The 17,324-nt window shown below is 38.1% G+C and overlaps 1 protein-coding gene across 8 annotated transcripts in view; it reads right to left on the bottom strand.

The window, feature by feature from the left end:
• Window positions 1-17,324, bottom strand: part of POSTN (periostin) — an 84,363-nt gene that overhangs the window by 28,763 nt on the left and 38,276 nt on the right. For all 8 annotated transcript variants that reach the window (XM_040340383.1, XM_040340380.1, XM_040340378.1 and 5 more), the window contains exons 7-13: window positions 15,175-15,316; window positions 13,975-14,187; window positions 10,499-10,633; window positions 9,160-9,308; window positions 7,646-7,782; window positions 2,265-2,395; window positions 212-342 (exon numbers count right to left, since the gene is read on the bottom strand). In XM_040340383.1, coding sequence (XP_040196317.1) covers window positions 212-342; window positions 2,265-2,395; window positions 7,646-7,782; window positions 9,160-9,308; window positions 10,499-10,633; window positions 13,975-14,187; window positions 15,175-15,316 — 1,038 coding nt within the window. The remainder of the gene's footprint in view (window positions 1-211; window positions 343-2,264; window positions 2,396-7,645; window positions 7,783-9,159; window positions 9,309-10,498; window positions 10,634-13,974; window positions 14,188-15,174; window positions 15,317-17,324) is intronic.

The following is a 17,324-nucleotide window of genomic DNA, read 5'->3' as shown; positions in this document are numbered from 1 at the left end:
ATACATAATTCTAATTGTCTTCATATTAATTATGAAGATTTTTTTAATTACAATTTATTTGTCAATTGCTCTTGTTATCTACATCATTCACTGTATAATCAAACAGTATTTAGCACCCTGTATGCTCTAGTATGATATAGTATGCTCTGTATGCTCTAGGATACGCAATACGCATTTTTACTGCTTTTATACCAGAAAGAATGTAACTTACAAGTTTAAACATAAGGTTCTTTCCTTGGAGAGATTTCACAATGTTTGTTACACCAGGCTCAAATCCACCACCAATGAATACTCCTGGGGCCAGATGGTAGAGAAGGATGTTCTGAAGAGCAAGTTTGTTACCTAGTAACACAATGGACAGAATGAATGAAGCAAAACAATAATTTAACTTGTAAAAAGGCAAAACAAGTTGGTATATGTGTGTGTGTGTATATATATATATATATATATATATATATATATATATATATATATATATACTGTATCAGTAAATATATATTTTTTACTTTCCTCATTAATCCGTTTGGTATTAAGATCTCCTATTATTCTAAACAGTGCTCATTTAAAGAATAACTCCACTTTTGTTGAGAAGAAAGCAATCCCCTCTGGGTGATCAATGTATATTGCATGGATTTTAACAAACTCTTTGGCCTAACTGTTTCCTCTCTGTTGAAAAGGCTGTTTGTTGTCTAGAGAGTGAATCTGAATGGGAGTGCTTTTTTTCATTATTAGTCAGCTGATGCACTTGTTTTCTAATAAGGAAATTGCAGGGTCAGCACCCCTTTAGACAGTATTAACCCTTTGGGAGCATCTCACCAAAAATAATTGATGCAGAGGATGCCTGAAATCTGACTTCTGTCTTTGTGCAGACTTCTGGGAAAATCAGTAAGACAATCACATAAGTAGGAAATTACATTTCAGGGGGGTTTTCATACACCAGTGGTGTAGGGAATGCCTACAGCTTGCCAAACTGCATTGCATTTTACATAAAATTACAGATTGAAAAAAAAGGTAATTTTAATAATACTTAATTACAACATGGCTTGTGTAGCACTGTTTTTGCTATATACATTTTTTTCCATATTTTTTTTTTTTTGTACAAAAGTGAAGTGACCCTTTAATACATAGTTTCATATTGCTTTTTCTATATGTTGAGTGGAAAATATTTTACAGCATTGCTAATTACTTAGATAAACTTTTTCTGAAAGCTATTTTTCTACATTTAACTCATTATAGTCATTTAAGAATAAATAAGTAACTATAAATCCTCAAGTGACTAATGGGTAACACAAAATTATAGGCTGCCCTTATCCCCATAGAAAAGTTAAATATAATTTAAATATACACAGTGTGTACATTTTTGTTGGGGAATGTATGCAAATCTGTTAATCCTTTAAAAGTGTAGATGTTTTTCCATAAAGCACATTTTCAAAGCGTTAGAAGCTTGAGGTTTTTTTTTCTATTTCTATTCCTTATAGAGATAAGTGAACTTTTTATAGAGACACTGTTGTCAGGCTTTTCATTACAACAACAATCTTTCCTTAAGATTTTATGTTCATTTGAACAATTTCAGGCATGTAATATCTACCTGCAATTACTACTGTCATTCCCATTTACCCTTTTCACAGTAACTACATACTGTAAAATGCTACTTTTCAAAATGCAATCTACTGGCAATTTCACCAATCCACTGTGCATAGTTTTAATTTAATTTTGCCCACAAAGTATACTAGTTTGTGTAGTAAAACAAAATGTTATGCAAATGTGAAGGTCCCCACCGTTATAGGATGGAACTACTAAAAAGGGGGGGTCCTCCACCACAAATACCAGTCAATAGGTTCCTCTGACTCACTTATATTGCCAACATGGTGTATTGAGAATGTGAGCTAGTCAGATGGGTTCATTGTCATGCTCAAGTGAATAGAGTAATGAAGTATTGATTGGGTTAGGTGCAAAGATTGTAGCTATCATGTTGTCTAACCCCTCTATTCAACTGTTTTCAAAAACAGCCAAGTAATAACCTAATATAAATGATTATTAAATTGCATACTCTTAACCAAGCTTTCATAGATCAGTCATCAAAGCACCAATACTAGGTCATGTTTCCATATCATTTAAAAGAATTACAGGTGAAATGATTATAATTAAATATTTTGAACTGTTACTAATTAGCACAGCTATGAAAGCTCCTGTAACTCTGAAAATTAAGACCTGTTAGTGGTCCCTTAGGACAGGTTTATGAAACCCAACCAAACCAAACCTACTTTTCAGAAATTCAATATCGCTGCTGCTAAGGTCTTTGAAGGCATCATTGGTAGGGATGAGAAGGGTCCAGGCTCCAGATCCTGACAGAAGTTCTTTCAGATCTGCATGTTGGATCAGGTCTAGGAAAATGCTATCAGAAAAAAACAAAGAAAAGGTTATACGTGCAAAGTTTCTAATGAATAATATTATAATACACATCATCGTAAGGCAGACACTAAATTCTGGAATGGCCCTAAGGGGTGGATTTACTAAAGGCAAATATACTGTGCACAATGCAAAGTGCAGTTGCACTCTACAAGTGCAGTTGCTCCAGAGCTTAGTAAATGAGGTTACACTTCACTTTGCAAAGAATACTCAATCACGTGCAAGGAAAAAAAAAAAAAAACAGCAATGTTGCTTATACTTGATTGGAAAATTGAAGTCAGCAGAGATCCTGTTCATTTACTAAGCTCTGGTGCAACTGCCCTTGCAGAGTGCAATGTGCACAGTCTATTTGTCTTTAGTAAATCGCACAAATACTGATAAAAAAACAAGAATTGGTAGATGGTCAACAGTCAAGTAGCCATCTTTCATATTAGTTGTTCTTTGTCAATAATATATGTGCATGGCAATGTCAAAACTGTATTATCACTGCATCACCAGCTGCAACATTTAAAAAAAAATATACATTAATCTAATATGAAAAATGTGCAAAGTGTAGTAACTAATAGCAACCAATGAGAATTATATATCAAGTAGACAGCAGGAATCTATGACTAGACTTTGCCTTTCTCATTACTTCTTGCCCAGCTTCATTGCCACTTGTAGTTTTTAAGTAAGTCTTTTCCATTCAGTTTTTCTATTAGTTAAACGGAAGTAAACTCATCCATTTAACAGTTTCTTGCAGGAAATGTAACACTCCCATTGGTTGCGCTCTCTACCAAAGTGTCAAACTATCCAATGGCTGATGTCATCACTAGTGTTGAGCAGAATATGCCATATTCGATTTCGCGATATATCTCGAATATATATTCGAATATTCGAGATATATTCGCTAAATTCGAATATTCGTGATATTTTATCGAAATTAAATGATTGCGATTTTTCGCTATTGCGAATGCGAAAATAATTGCGATTTTTTGATAACTGCGGTAGGAGCACTCTGATTGGCTCAGAATATTCGTGATATTTTATCGAAATATCGCAACATGCGAATGCAATATTTATTGCGCAATTTCGAGAAATGCTGGAGGAGCGCTCTGATTGGCTCAGAATATTCGTGATATTTTATCGAAATATCGCAACATGCGAATGCGATATTTATTGCGCAATTTCGAGAAATGCTGTAGGAGCACTCTGATTGGCTCAGAATATTCGTGGTATTTTACAATACAAAATAATTGCGAATATTCGGCAAATGCGGAAGGAGCACTCTGATTGGCTCAGAATATTCTTGATATTTTACAATACAAAATAATTGCGAATATTCGGCAAATGCGGAAGGAGCACTCTGATTGGCTCAGAATATTCTTAATATTTTACAATACAAAATAATTGCGAATATTCGGCAAATGCGGAAGGAGCACTCTGATTGGCTCAGAATATTCTTGATATTTTACAATACAAAATAATTGCGAATATTCGGCAAATGCGGAAGGAGCACTCTGATTGGCTCAGAATATTCGTGATATTTTACAATAGAAAATAAAAAGTGTTTTGCATTGGTGGTGATTCTTTACTCTATCCATCTGTCACAGCCGTTTGTCAATCAAACACCTTGAAGATTGAACACGTTCATGCTGCATGCTTTGGACTTTTTTTCACTTCACATATCAAAGACATTTTTATGAAAGATTATTTTTCTATTATTGGGACTATATTTCTTTATATATTTGTTTCACTGTGTATTTCACAAGTTATTTGCGCTTGCTTATTTTATAATTTGCCCACATGTCTTGTCACTAGACATATTTTTTATTCTTGTAGAGCGACTCCATTTTCTGTCTTGTATTAATTTATGTTGTATAACATTTTTTAGTTGCTGCTGTATTCTCCCCTTTTTTTAAGGTATGCGCAATTTTTTCCTTCTTACAAAAAAAAATAATATCAAACATACAAATATTCATAACATACACAAAGCCCCCCCCTTTTGCATCAGAGACAATCAGAGTTCTCCTACCACAGTTATCGAAAATTCGCAATCATTTTCGCATTCGCAATAGCGAAAAATCGCAATTTTTTTTTTTTCAATTTGGCAACATAAAAGGATCGCCTCAGCTTAGCTACTCGGCCCAGGGTCTCTAATCATACCAGCAATGCTTTTAGACGTCGATAGGATGTGATCTGTTTTAAAAATCAAATTGAAAAAATGCGAATATTCGGAATTGCGAATATTCACCGCGAAATTCGAAATATAGCGCGATTTCTCGAATATGCTATATTCGAGTCGAATATTCGCAATGCGAATATTCGTGAGCAACACTAGTCATCACTGATCACATGTGCAGCATCATGGCAGTTGAAGATTAAACAGAGGCCAAGATAGCATATCCCTTGGCTGAAAATGATCAGAGGATTTAATTCCACCTTAGAATATGTCACAGAACTTTATAAACAATATATTGTGTCCCCTGTTTCCTGTGTTATGACAAGGAGTGCAATAGAAAAAGCAGCCTAAGAATCAATTTTAGTTAGTTTATACCGATATGTGATTGATTTTTAATATTTTTTTTACATATATTATCTTAAAATAAATTTAAAATAATTTCCATAATAATAAAAGCCTTGCCTAGAATACAGTTTGCCTGCAGGTATTTTCATCTCCAACAGCATAACATTATTTTATACGCATGATCAATCCAAGTAACACTGTGTACAATAAATGGGGTCATTGTGGTAGTACTGTAATCTAAAAAAAATGTTAATATTACTGTACAAACCACAAACCAAAGTCTTCTAATAAAGCTCTGCCAAACCAAAATGAAGTCAGCTTTCATAAATGGCTTACTAGCTACATGTCAAATGGTTCATAGTGGTTTATGAAAAGTTTCATAAACCTGTGCTGCAGAAATGATTGATGAAAACTGCTCAATCAGCAAATCTAAATGAGATGTTTGCATTTCCAGCACATGAGCTCATACAGACATTATGAATATATTTTGAGTATAAAGACGTTTCTTCCATATCTGTCTTATAACAAATCGTTCCTTTTGTATTTGTTTGATACATGTATGCAGTGATGTGGCTGCAAAATAGCTATATTTGCTGTTTTGTCAAGTGTTATGAACTGTGGATAGTCAAGAATCCATTGCTCTTCATGGTGGCTTTGAGTATCATTGTTAGTCAATGCCTATAAGTGCAAAGCTTGTATTAACACTGCTTCTGCAACACTTTAAAGCTCATAGAATTGTGTAAAAAACTGATTTGAATTGTTATTTTCTGCTGTCATCATGTAAGGCATAACCAGTGCATGGAATATTTTGTAACTACGCAACGACAAAAAGTAGACACTAAAGCTGGGTATACACAGTTTTCCTTCAACCAGCAGACCAAACAAATAAAGAAAAACATAACCAATTCCCGCATCCACACAAGCTATGTGGATACACAAATCTCCCCCCTCTGTGCTATTGTATTCAGACAGTGGGGACAGTCTCCAGCCAATTGGCTGCAAACCACTGATCAAAGGAAGGTTTTCCAGCATGACTGCTCAACGGAAGCTAATCCAATGATTGGCTTCTGTTAAATCAGAAGGGCTACACACAGATCCGAATTTGTCTGGTTCCTGTTTAACCCGGATGATTTGCAATCTGTGCGTATCCAGCTTAAAAGGTAGAGTTATCCATCGAATGCAACTAATAAATACTGGATCTTCCAAAAATAAAGTATCTTCCATTCAAGGGTAACTAGATTTATAGGGATACAACTGTTTTCCAGAGTCCTCCAAATCTAGTGACCATATAGTCACCCTAGTGTTTGCTATACTATAAACATAATGGAGTCTATCCCCCTAATGGAGTTATCCACCTAATGCCACTGATCAATACGGGGTCTACTAGAAAGTATCTTTCATTCAATGGTGACCATATTTATTGGGGTACAACTGTTCTCCAGAGTACCCAAAATCTAATGACCTTTTAGCCACTGCATTGATCTTTGTTATGCTATGGAGGCTGAAAATTTGTTTAGATGGAAATAGTATCATTGTACAGGCCACATATGTCTTAATTTAGGGAATAACTTGTTCTCCCTCAAGAACAGACCAATTTGAGGGTATATAGAAATGTAAAAATACATCACCCTAGGAGATTAGGAAGGATTATTCCCCCTATTGTAGCAAATTAAACCACGCTTTATAAGGATTTTTTTTTTGCCTTCCTCTCGATAAACTACAGGTTTAGGGTTCTAAGGATACAAGTTTTTAGTTTGACTGTATTTATTTTTGGGCTTTTGATTAAACTCAGTGGGGATAAGTCTTTTTTGACTGACTAACTACGTGAATATGGCAGAGCTAACCACAAATGTAGTCATTAATCAGGAAGTTACAAACATAACCACCCTTATAGTAAGTAGTTTGACCACTACTACTGCAGGAAAAATACCACGTGCTCTCTTCCTACAGCTAGTGGTTTCAAAGCATAAAGTAAAATTATAGTATTTTTTTTTCATAAATCAGATGCTATTAACATAATCTACATGCATTTGCTTTTTTTTCCCCTCCTTTGAGCTTTGAAACTGTCCCCTGGTCACATTGCCACATTCTCTTTCTAACAATGCCCCCTGTGTGACCAGGAGTCCTGTAGAAGTCTTCTCAACATGTGAGATCCTGCTTAAATTTTCATCTGTATGTGCAGCCAAATTGCATGACAAGTGGCGCCGGTATCAGCAGGGCCTAAGACTGGATAGACTTATTGTTATTTGAGATTAGTTTCATTAGTAGTCATTATAAGAAGTCTGCACATCTGTAGTATCCTGGTGGCAGCAAGAACAATAGAAGAGAATACTACATAATCCACAGCAAATAAAAGCACACCAAGGCACCAAAAACGAAGAGAGGATGAAAATATAAAAATTGATTTACTAAAAGCAAATTCAGGCTGTTCAGGGAATGTTCCTTTAGATTAATGAATTATTGTATGTACTTTACAAAGAACAAATTCCCATGCAAGCAAACTTTTTAATTTTTTTTTATTTTGTTTGGATTGGATGATGGAAGTCAGCAGAGCTTCACCATATGCACTAAGCTAAGAGAACATTCTATTACAGGGTTAAAATCCCCTTTCAAAATGAAAAGCCCATCTGCCTTTAGTAAATGATCTCATAAAGTTCTAAAGAACATAATTTATTACATTTAAAGCACATTGGAAATCTGACATGTTTTCTCTGCAAGTTAGAACTCTACCTGAAGCGCCTATCAAGGCTCAAGATGTCAAAGAATGATTTCTCAGCAGGCTTGATGATTTCTCTGAAGCTGTGAATGGCACCGTTTCTTCCTTCTTTGCTTCCACGAAGCATGCAGGAGTTTTCAATGCATACAGCCTAATGTTTGAAACAACAGTATTTAAGAAACTTTAATGTGCACTTCACAAATACTAATGGGGAATGTTAGCACAACTGGAAGAGGGGTATAAAGTTAATATTTGCAGATCCCATGTTTCCATATTGGATATCAGTATGGGGGACAGAAATAAATTCTGTTTGCATAGCATGGCAGCAATAAACAGTATCAGTGATAAAGATTATATGACAGATTTACAATAGAGTTCAACTTAATTTATAAATTCCTCCATCTGCTGATCCAAAGTAGCACTGACACTAAATAAAACCTGCTCCTGACCACTTCTTAATTGTGCATCTGTTTGGAGTGAAAGTTTGTCCTATTTTCAGTGCTAAATTTGTCACAACCTATGCAAATCTGTCTTAATTAGATGCCCTGGGTGGCAGATACAGGGGATAGCAAATACATAGCAAAATTGTCTCATACACTTTGCTAAATCTCAGGCATCATAACTACTGCCTGTCAGTGCTGGGACAAGGTCATTTGGTGCCCAGGGCGAAGATGGCAAATTGCGCCCCCCCCCCCCCCCAATTATTGTCACTGTTCATTGCAGCCTTACTGTGCCCATGAATGCAGCCTCCCTGTTCCTGTGAATGCAGCCTCACTGTCCCCATGAATGCATCCTCACTGTGCCCATGAATGCAGCCTCACTGTGCCCATCTATGCAGCCTCACTCTGCCCGTGAATGCAGCCTCACTGTGCCCATGAATGCAGCCTCACTGTGCCCACCTATGCAGCCTCACTCTGCCCGTGAATGCAGCCTCACTGTGCCCGTGAATGCAGCCTCACTGTGCCTATGAATGTAGCCTCACAGTGCCTATGAATGCAGCCTCACTGTGCCTGCCATTACAGCCTCACCATTGCCCATGAATGCAGCCTTACTGTGCATGTGAATGCAGCCTCACTGTGCCCACCATTACTGTCTCACTATGCCCACCATTACAAAGTACCGCCCCTCTAGACCAGCTCTTGTGATAGGCGGAACACTTCTATCACACAAGCCAGTCTAGGAGGGAATTTGATCCAGCGCGCCCACCGAACACAGACACAGCCAGCTCCGCTTCCATGATATACGCAAGAGAGGGAGAGGGGAGCGATGCAGCCGCAGATCGAAGCTGCCACAGGGCAGGAGGGACTTTCCGGCACTTCACCTGCGCCCCCCTCCCGCCCGCAAATTGTATCGCCCAGGACACCCGTCCCTTCTGCCCCTGCCTTGTACCGGCCCTGCTACCTGTTACTAAGAAGCCCAAATAATGTAATTGATATATTTAACATAGCTGCTGATGTGCATAGAAAGTTTATTAAAAACATATTTTAATACACAGTTACAAACTTTTATAATAGGTTATTAAACTTACCGTGCGGTACACAAACACTCTCAGAGTCTTTCCGCCAAGGGTTTCCAAGACCTGACCATTGTAAAGGTTATTAAGAACAAACTTTTGCTTGATGACGTGATTTTGCAGAATTAGTTTAAGGAGACGTTGATCCATTCTCATTGTTTCCTCTATAAATTAAACAAATAAAGTTTTAGTTTCACAAAACAATTCATACTTCCACTAAATACAATTTTTTGGTGACTGTATGTATGAATTCAACATCCAAAGTAACAGTTGTTAACCTGACAATAAACAGGCATTTATCTGTGTACAACTAAAGTCATTTTTTTCTACTCCTTCATCCGAAGAGTTAAAGTAAGCCATCCCTGTCATTGGTGATTTGCTGGCATTCTGGAGCAATTCATCTTCAGTTCATAACAGAAGAACTGTATTTGGAGTCTAGTCAGTTTCTCTGAAGTTTTAGCAGTGCCTTGGCAGCCTGCTCTGTATTTACCGTATAATCTGAAGGCTACCAAGTCACTATTAAGATAGGGAGCAAAGATCTCAACTTCACTCAACTTCATTTGAGTTTTACTGTCAGGATTTAGAAACAGCTCACAATACACTGCATAACCTATTTCACCAGATAACCAACAAGAGAACAATAATCTGTGGGATGGATAACCCAACCACTTCACAATTAAAAGGTGTACTTGCAGAAGCCATGTTGTCAGTGTGTGTTGGAGCTTAGGGAGCTGACTGTGTTGGGCTTTTGCTTGCTTGTATATATATATATATATATATATATATATATATATATATATATACTGTATATACATACACTTGCTGCTGAACAGTTGTTGGAGCTGCCAAAATGTACAGTATTTTTTTTTCTGGCATTTTTTTTGGCATCAGTACAGGTTCCCCTATGACTTGTCTATTAGCCATACAAATGGCTACAATTGACTAACAAAATATGTGCCAACTCTGAATTTAGAGTATGAGTAACAAATTGTCCACAAATCAAACCATTGGCTGTTCAATCAGCATTACTTGTTTTAAAGAACATTTACCGTGGGTTTAGTATATGTAAATACTTAAATTTCTATAGCCAGGTTACATGTAAACCTAAAGTCACCAGGTGGTTGACATGCTCCTCAACCTCTTACATCTGTAAGGAACTCTGGTGGTGAAACAGTATCTTTGCTGCAGTTCCAACTGATTCCTGATTTGGTTATTTTTGTTTCCTGCAAGATTTTTTTTTCTCTTAGGTTTCTCTGCTTGGTTCTCAATATGAATAAATAAATACAACAGTAAGAAAGAAATATGCATGACATCCTACAAATTCTAATAAACATACTGTATACATTTTGCTTACCAGAAAAAGCATCATTTAATGGTGCCAGAAGAGTAAATTCTGAATCGGGTTTTAGAGAGGCTGCCAGTCCCATTTGGGCCATGAGGTCAGTGAAAGTGGTCTGTTGACTTCCTGCCAATTCTAAGACTTGCTTAGCTGAGAATGTGAAGAAAGAAAAATTGAATGTAAAATAAATAAATTTGATGATTTCAAGCATTAATATTAAATTACTTTTGTATTAACTAATGCAATAGAAAACACTTCATATAATAAATACAGGAAAAAGAAAACACAAAAATGAAAAACAACATTATCTGGGGATATATTTTATGGTTATTCGCTATCATGTAAAAACACCAGATCTTCTTCAGTGTCACTGGCATTAAAATGCTAAGTGGTAATCTACGGTAATAAACCTTGTGAAATCTGAAACAGGAGTGATAAACACTTATAAAATGTCTGAACATGAATAAGTGGTGCAAAAGAATGTGCCTAATAGTATTAGTTAATGTCAAACACACAGACTGTTTATGTTATGTGGTATGTTTACTGTTGAGCTGTACATATATACAATTAGCATGTGCTACACATCAATTAATCTCTTCATACTGCCAAAAAAGTGAGAAAAACAAACAGCACCAATTGGGTAGAAAGGAGGTGGGGGCTGCCCAGGTATTTGCTTCAGGCATTGACTTGAAGTGGTTGTAAAGCCTTACATTCAGTATACCCACTTAAGTGACTAGCCTCAGGTGATACATGGAGATTAAACAAATCCTTTTACATAATCCTTTTACATCCTGTTTATCTGCTAACCTCTCTCATTTACAGCCTCCTAAAGCACACATTTCACACAGCATTTCTGAGCTCCAGAAGGTTGGGACGGAGATCTGACATCAAACACTGCACAGCATACATAGAGCTGGAAGTTGAGTGTAATATGACACTGGAGTGGAGGGAATGGATACACCTCCCTTTACACAGTCTCATAGGGAAACATGAACAGCTCAAGTTATCAATCACCTGCTTCTGCTTGTGTGTTGGAGGGGGGGTTCTCTTCGGAAATGATCTGGTGTTAGCATAGACTGTCAAAAATTACTCATGCAGATAGCAGAGGTAAGACAGAGCACATAAAAGTCATACTAGGGGATTTGTATTAAGGCAAGTACATCTATAAAAGGATATGATTTGTACACTTTTCATTTCAGGCTTAAAACCACTTTATTCCTTTATCTGACCACAAATTTAAGAGGTAATCATAAGTATCTCATGTTGATATTCTCCAGTTAAATCCACAAGACCACACAGAATGTATTGACTTAAAACATTTTTATTAATTAACTTTTTATGTTTAATAATAAAAATGTTACATCTTATATTTGGGCTTAGTTGGGTGAATATAAATAATTATTTTGAATGTTTCCTATTTATAAACTGCATAAAGCATTAGAAGCTCAATACATCTTCTAGGGAACTTTACCTTACAGCCACTATGCTAAAATAGGTCCAAATGACTCAAAAGAATGATACATTCTTCCCCCTCTGCTAATAAGATGTCATTCCTTTACTCAGTAGATTTAAGTATATCTAAAACATTTTAAATATGATTTGGAAGTGTTTAAACCCTTGTTAGGTTTTGATTGTCATTGATGTGTGCTTCTCTCTCTATTCCTCTCCCTCCCTCTCTGTCCTCATCAGAAAATGATTCTATCTGTATGCATTAACAATTCCATAAACTGTCCAACGTTAAAGCTGAATTCCTGGCCGATAAATTAAGACAAACATTAATGCTGTGCTGTAATCATTATTGAAGTGCTTGAATTTGACCTTGTATAGGAGAGGAAGAAGCATCACTAGGAGCCACTGAGTGCAAGAAGCATGCTAATGAGAGGAAATAGAAAAGTGAAAAAGAGATGAGCAGAACAGTGTACTGTTTCTCATTTCACTGTTCAGTCACAAGGTTGGGAGGAGACCTGTACAGGTACAATTACACTGGCAGGTAAAACAGCTTTCATATAGTTTTTCATCTGTGTATATAAGTTTGCCTGAGCTTCAGCTTAAAAAAAAGTTTGTCTTTAGATACACTTTAACAGTGTGTCCGAAAGCAGCAATGCTGAATTTACTATTAAAGTATTATGTGTTCAGCATGTTATAAATCATTAAAAAAAGGTTGTGTGCAAAAGATAAAATAATACTTATAAACGTTAAAAATAAAATGAAATTGATCACAATTATTCATGAAGAATTGGGATTGTCCTGATCTCACGCCCCTAAGTCTATAGCCTGCAGACAGTTCATTAAGTGAATATTAATCACAATTTTGTAAATTCTGAGTATATTTAGATCATCACCATTCTGAATCCTTTCAGATTTCATAATATGTGTAGCACCCCTGGCGTGGCTAGATGTGCTAGATAGACACTTTGTTGTGTTTGTATAGGTGTGTTTTTCTGGGTCGGGTGAGTGACTCAGGTAGGCTGGATGACTCAGCAGCAGCTTCTCTGGTAACTCCCCCTTGCTTGCAGGAAACATAGAGAAGGTACCAGAATACGTTAGAAGGAGTCCAGGAGGAGCTAGATGGAGTATTCTGAGGACCCTGACCAATCCCCAACAGAAGGGATGGCAGGGGGCAGGCCCCTTCAAATAGTCAAACCACTAGGGGCAGTGTGGAGTTTGGTTGGAAGATGGAGATGGAATGTTAGGCTGTCAAGGCCTTTAAAAGTAACTCCTCAGTCTGGGGGGGTGAACTCAGGCCTGGGCTCGGAGGTGGAAAGGACCCCTTCTTATGACACACGGAGGGATCCTGGCCAGGAGGCAAGGGAGTAAGGAGATGACAGCCGGGCAAATCTCCATGGAGGAAGACAGCAGCCACGTGGGCTGGTAAGTGTTGCAGTCAGAAGACTGAGAGGCATGCCTGAAGGGGCTGGGAGGACTGTGGAGCAGTAGCCAGAAGGGCTAGTGAAAGGGACAACTACAGCCAGGTAGGCTGGCAGTGCCTGAAGAGGAGGTACTGGGAGCAGTAGCCACAGAGAAGAACAGCTAACACCAAAAAACTCTACGTTTGCGACACAAAAAGGGCCGTGGTCCCTGCCTGCAAAGGGCATGTACAATGGTCTGACTGAGTCAGTGCTGGCTCAAAACCAAAGTGCTAGCTGGTCCTAGGACTTGTAGTTCTACAAGCAAGTGGGTGCTGGAGGTTAAAGAAAGGAGTGTGTATTTACTGCATGTGTATAGGTTGATTTCCTAAAGTGTTCTGTTGATCAAATGGGCATCCCATATTAACCATTCCCCATCCAAGTTCAAATCCCCTAAATAAAAAACAAATATACAGTAAATGCCAGGACTGCTTCTTGTCTCTGAAATGAATGGAAGATTCATGTGCCTGGCTGTGCATGGTGGGAGATAACCAACATTCCCCAGCGATTCCTATGGGGGGGTAGCACTACATATGTTTAACAATTCTTAAACACGTTGATATCCAGCAAAAGTCAACTACTCACCAGAGTCAGGAATGAGAACCTCATCAATCAAGTGAATGACGCCATTGCTTGTAACTATATCCTTCCTGTTGACCAATTTCTTGCCATTTACAGTCAAACTGTCTCCATCACATCCAATCTGCAGTGGGTTTCCTTCCAAGGTATCATAAACTCCTCCTCCCATGATGGCCTCAGAACACTGGGCAGTGTCCAGAATGTGATACTTCACCAATGCTAAAGGAGCACAGAAGACCTTTATAAACTTCATGGATCATATTTACAATATAAGAGATGTAGCAATGTTCATCCCTACTACAGTAGAAATATTTATACCTGCAGTAATAAAATTATAACACTGTACACTCCTAGAGGGCCTATAAATAACGGTGACAATAACGATCTAACTCTATTAGTCCAAGGTTATTCGAACATAGAGAGAAAAGATTCAACATTATAAAGACATGAAGATTCGACGAAGCACCTAAAAACATACGATCGCAGAGAGCGGACATTTATGGTCAATATATAAGAATTCTAATGTTGGTTGACTAGTAATAATAATAATTAACAAATATAATTATTACTAGTCATACAGCATTAGAATTCTAATATATCTTGTGGGCGGAGCATTAGACCAGAAATGTATGATGCAGCGTCGTACAGTTTAGCTGCTTCTTCTTAGAACATTCGACAGACACCATAAGCCTTCAATTGACAGATTCAACCTTAATTCGGATTTTCGGACGAATGCATTTTTTAACGAAACAAAATAAATAAAAACGGATTTCAGGAGTAACTAAATAAATGTATTTTTCGTATTAAACCGAAATTCCGAAACAAAATATTTCAGTGTGCACATGTCTGAAAAATGCACAGATTAATTTGAACATCACTTATAAAAGATTCATGTTATTAGAGTCATGATCTATATCATCTGTTTGTGTTTATCAACCGCTTGGGTGAATGAACTTTTCTTATCCTGGGGCCTGTTTCATATGACATATTCCATTGCTTGTTTTTACTACATTTTTTTTCTGCTTGTGGAAATTTGGATGGACATTGGGTAATTTCTGTAAATGGTTGCAATGTGTTTTTATTATATTCTCTGAAATGCACTTATAAACTAAGGTTATGATATTTATTTATGTATACTGTCCATAGATAACAAGGCTAAACGTGCCATCTTGAATGACACAAACACAGCTGGAATATACCACATACCTTCAGCTGCCTTTTTGTCAGACATAATCCTTTCCAGAACATCGCGTGGAAGCTTCTCGAAAGCCTCATCGGTAGGAGCGAACAGAGTGTATTGACCGGGTTTCCCAAGTTTCTCCATAAGATCTGAAGCAATAGTAGCAGCCTAAAATGTAAATAGAACATTAGATTTTCCTCATTTCTTTTTTCTAGAACAGAAGAACAAGCGATTACAGTGCTGCGGCCGTCCATTTGCTATCCAATCACAGGCAAGAAGGTGAACCAACCTGACTCTGCTGTCTGACAAGTCTTTGTAAATCTCAGGACTGGATTGACAGAAATGCAAATACTTTTGCAGGTAAAACAGCCCCATGTATATTTTAATGGAATATTTAGCTGTTAACTTGTCCTCAGCTTTAAATAATGTTTGCTATCAAACTACAGCCTAGACATTGAATTGTTATTAACAAAACACTTCATATTCTAGATATGTGCATGCTGTACCATATACTTATATGAGAAAGTATCTTGTTCTCATTGTATTGCTTCCTTTGTGTGAAGCCTCTGTTTTCCCATTAAATACTGACCTCACTAAACAGGAGAGAACACTATGGTCAGTTCTCTAGCTATGCTGGGGACTCTCTATGCTCTCCTTCAATGATCAGAATTGTCCTGACATGCCCCCGCTGCAAAGCCATTCACTGTGAAGCTCAGTGTGCTGCTGCTTCTCCTTCCCTAGCTCTTAAGCCTTGTACACACGACCGAGAAACTCGACGGGCGAAACACATTGTTTTGCTCGTCAAGTTCCTTGTGAAGCCGCCGAGGATCTCGGCGAGCCAAATTTTCCCATTCCCGTCGAGGAAAAAGAAGACATGCTTTCTTTTTGGCCCGACGAGATCCTCAACGGTTTCCTCGTCGAAAAGTGTACACACGACCAGTTTCCTCGGCAAAAAAAAAAAAAACAGCAAGCTTCTTGCTGGTTTTTGCCGAGAAACTCGGTCGTGTGTACGAGGCCTTAGGCCCCGTACACACGTCCGAGGAACTCGACGGGCAAAACTCATCGTTTTGCTCGTCGAGTTCTGTGTGAAGCCGCCGAGGATCTCGGCGAGCCAACTTTCCTCATTGAACAATGAGGAAATAGAGAACATGTTCTCTATTTGGCTCGACGAGGAACTCGTCGGCTTCCTCGGCCGAAAGTGTACACATGGCCGGGTTTCTCGGCAGAATTCAGCTCCGATCGAGTTTCTGGCTGAATTCTGCCGAGAAACTCGGTCATGTGTACGGGGCCTTTACGCAGGCGAGAACAGAGGGAATGTGATCACTTATAAAAAAGGGAAAAAAATGTATTTGTATTTTTGTATATATATCTATAAACAAATGTTTTGTGTTTCATTTATATTTTAAACTGAATGGGATGTTTTACAAGGTGATCATTTACAATCACTTTTTATGTTGGGTAGTATTGCAACTAGATCCTTCCTTATACCCCTGTGCATGGAATACCACCAATACAATAGATAAAACATTGCATTGTTATGGGGACAGACATTTTGATTGCATATTACAAATATTTTGCTAAAGCATAATAACTGGAGACACACATTATTAACCACTTGCCGACCGCGCACCGCCGTTATACGTCCACAAGGTGGCTCGGCTGGGCGAGAGCACGTAATATGACGTCCTCTCTCCCAGCCGCCACTAGGGGCGCGCGCGCGCCCCCCGCTCGCCCCAGACTCCCGTGCGTGTGCCCGGCGGGCGCGATCGCCGCCGGGCACACGCGATCGCTCGGTACAGAGCGGGGACCGGGAGCTGTGTGTGTAAACACACAGCTCTCGGTCCTGTCAGCAGGGGAAATGCTGATCTTCTGTTCATACAATGTATGAACAGAGGATCAGTGTTTCCCCTAGTGAGGCCACCCCCCCCCCACAGTAAGAACACACCCAGACATACTTAACCCCTTCCCCGCCCCCTAGTGTTAACCCCTTCACTGCCAGTGGCATTTTTATAGTAATCCAATGCATTTTTATAGCACTGATCAATATAAAAATGCCAATGGTCCCAAAAATGTGTCAAAAGTGTCCGAAGTGTCCGCCATAATGTCACAGTACCGAAAAAAAAAATCGCTGATCGCCGCCATTACTAGTAAAAAAAATATAATAAAAATGACATAA

Source organism: Rana temporaria, chromosome 2 (assembly GCF_905171775.1).
Source record: "Rana temporaria chromosome 2, aRanTem1.1, whole genome shotgun sequence".
Classification (NCBI taxonomy): Eukaryota; Metazoa; Chordata; class Amphibia; order Anura; family Ranidae; genus Rana; species Rana temporaria.
This window is presented reverse-complemented; position numbering and strand designations above follow the sequence as displayed.